Below are 2,640 nucleotides of genomic sequence, written 5' to 3'. Positions count from 1 at the left end.
TTTTCCAAAAACGTGGATTCTTTTTTGTAACAAATAATACGTAAATTTTTAACGTAAAGGATGTGCTTTAAAACCTTTCATCATAACACTCCCAGATTCAGCCATAACGTTTAGGCCGGGTTTGGGGTGTTACATTTATTGGTATCAAAGTCAGGTTACAAAACTGTGAATTTTGAGTTCAAAATTTGATTTTTAAAAGAAACAGTTTTTAAACAAGTTTATTTTTATGAGTAAAGTATATGGTACACCGAGTCTCCGACGCCAATCCTGTAAGTACTTTTGAACTTAGAAATACTATAGCTAGAATTGTTTGAAACTATACTGATTTAGTTAGAAACTGAGACTTCTAAAATATTTCTAAAAATTCTGATCAATATCTGAAGCATAAAACATTTGCTAATAAAAACTAATGAATAAAATTTCGTAATGTAGATAAAATTTGAAAAATAATGAGCGTTCGTGGAACTCGCGATCGTAATTTTCGCGGGCGCGGCAGGTGCCGTAGGGGGACTCAAGCTGAGTCTTTTTCTTTGGGCAATATGCCAAATCTGGATACGAGCTAGACACCAGTTTCACCTACTTTCGAGACTGGGTCTCAAAGTCACTCGGTCGGGGACGACACATTGTCCCATATGCTGAGAGTGTTGGACAGGATCGTTGGACCCCATTCTGGATCTAGGGATTGTGGGTCAGTAACTGAGCGACTCCGGTCCAATGGAGCTGAACTGTTTAGGAGTGTCACTGGAGTCGCCCCTATCGTGGCCGAATACTAGTTGGAGGGCACCGAGAGGATAATGAATGACATAAACTGCACTTCTGAGCAGAAACTAAAGGGTGCAGTATCTTTGCTTCGCGATGAGGCATATCAGTAGTGGTTATCGGTTGAGGAGGGTACTCAACCAGATCATCTTAATTGAGACTATTTCAAGCCTGCCTTCTAGAGGAAGTATGTGAGCGTAAGCTATATAAATGCTCGTAAACATGATTTCATGAATCTTGCACAAGGCGATAGAACTGTAACCGATTATGAGGCCGAATTTCTGAGACTAAGCCGCTACACTCGAGGCATGGTGGCATCCGAGTATGAGAAATGTGTCCGCTTTGAAGACGGCTTGAGGGACAGTTTGAGGGTATTGATAGCTCTGCAGAAGGAGCGAGAATTTGTTGCTCTAGTGGATAAGGTGAAGATCACCAAATAGGTTAAGTGCGTAGAGCGCCAGAATAGAGACCGATAGAGAGGTAAGAATAAGAGGAATTCAGAGCCCTCTAGTTCTGCTCAGAAGCTTAAGAAACAGACCAGAACTGATAGGCCTTCTAGAATGGGGGTCTCAATTGCTACTAGGGTTCAGCCATGCAGTGATTGTGGTAGGCGCCATCCGAGCGAGTGTTGGAGGAGATTAGGGGCTTGTCTGCAATGTGGGTTATTGAAGCACCTATTTAGAGAGTGTCCATATTGTGCTAGTTAAATACAAGCTACGGGACCGAGTTTTGTTTAGCCTCAGAGGGCAGTACAGTAGCCACCTAAGGGTCGTGGTCTGGCTAGGGGTAGTAATGGTACGGTAGAAGACGGAGAGCACTGGGTAGAGATGCTAATCAGATTGAGGCGAAGCAGCCTGCACTGGTTTATGCTACTCGACGCCGTGAGGACTTAGATGCCACTGATGTGATTACGAGTACATTCTTTATTTTTTATGCCCATTCTACTGCTTTGATAGACATAGGGTCAACACACTCATACGTAGCTAGTTTTGTTTCTGAAAACTTGGGTATTGTGGTTGAGAGTACTTCAAGTGAGATTTTTGTACTAAGTCTGTTATGTCAATCTATTCTAGTTAATAGACTGTATAAGAATGTACTACTAATTTCTAGATGTATTTCTTGATGAGCTATCGGGTTTACCTTCAAATAGAGAAGTTGAGTTTGGCATTGAGCTTCTACCGGGTACAGCTCTGGTGTCTATTACTTCTTATCGAATGGCACCGAAAGAGCTTATGGAGCTTAAGGCTCAGCTTCAAGAGCTTTTAGATCATGGATTCATCCATCCCAGTGTGTCTTCGTGAGGGGCACCGATTTTGTTTGTATAGAAAAAGGACGGTAGCATGAGGATGTGTATCAACTACCGGCAGTTGAATAAGTTGACTGTGAAGAATAAATACTCACTTTCAAGGATCGATGATTTGTTTGATCAGTTTCGTGAGGCTTCGATATTCTCGAAGATAGATATCTGCTCTAGGTATCATCAGCTTAGGGTTAAGGAGGTTGATATTAATAAGATGGCTTTTAGAACTCGTTATGGTCACTACGAGATCCTAATAATGCTCTTTAGATTGACAAATACTCCAGCTGCATTCATGGATCTGATGAATCGGGTTTTTCAACCGTATCTGAATCAGTTTGTCGTAGTCTTTATCGATGATATTTTGGGGTACTCTAAGACTGACAATGAGCATAATGAGTATCTAAGAGTAGTGCTTTAGATACTTCAAGAGAAACAGCTCTACCTTAAGTTGAGTAAGTGTTAATTCTAAATGCGAGAGGTAATATTTTTTGGGCACGTGGTTTTTGCTAAGGGGATCCAAGTTGATCCTAGAAAGATTGAGGTGGCATTCGATTGGAAACAACCTAGGAATGTTTTAATAA

General features: G+C 41.2%; 1 protein-coding gene across 1 annotated transcript; it reads left to right on the top strand.

The window, feature by feature from the left end:
• Positions 1-794: 794 nt before the first annotated feature.
• Positions 795-2,060, top strand: LOC105761512 (uncharacterized). Its single transcript, XM_012579356.1, has 4 exons — positions 795-860; positions 942-1,181; positions 1,281-1,416; positions 1,870-2,060. The coding sequence occupies exons 1-4, from the start codon at positions 795-797 to the stop codon at positions 2,058-2,060; spliced, it is 633 nt and encodes a 210-aa protein (XP_012434810.1).
• The last annotated feature ends 580 nt before the right edge of the window (positions 2,061-2,640 follow it).

Source organism: Gossypium raimondii, chromosome 7 (assembly GCF_025698545.1).
Source record: "Gossypium raimondii isolate GPD5lz chromosome 7, ASM2569854v1, whole genome shotgun sequence".
Classification (NCBI taxonomy): domain Eukaryota; kingdom Viridiplantae; phylum Streptophyta; class Magnoliopsida; order Malvales; family Malvaceae; genus Gossypium; species Gossypium raimondii.
This window is presented reverse-complemented; position numbering and strand designations above follow the sequence as displayed.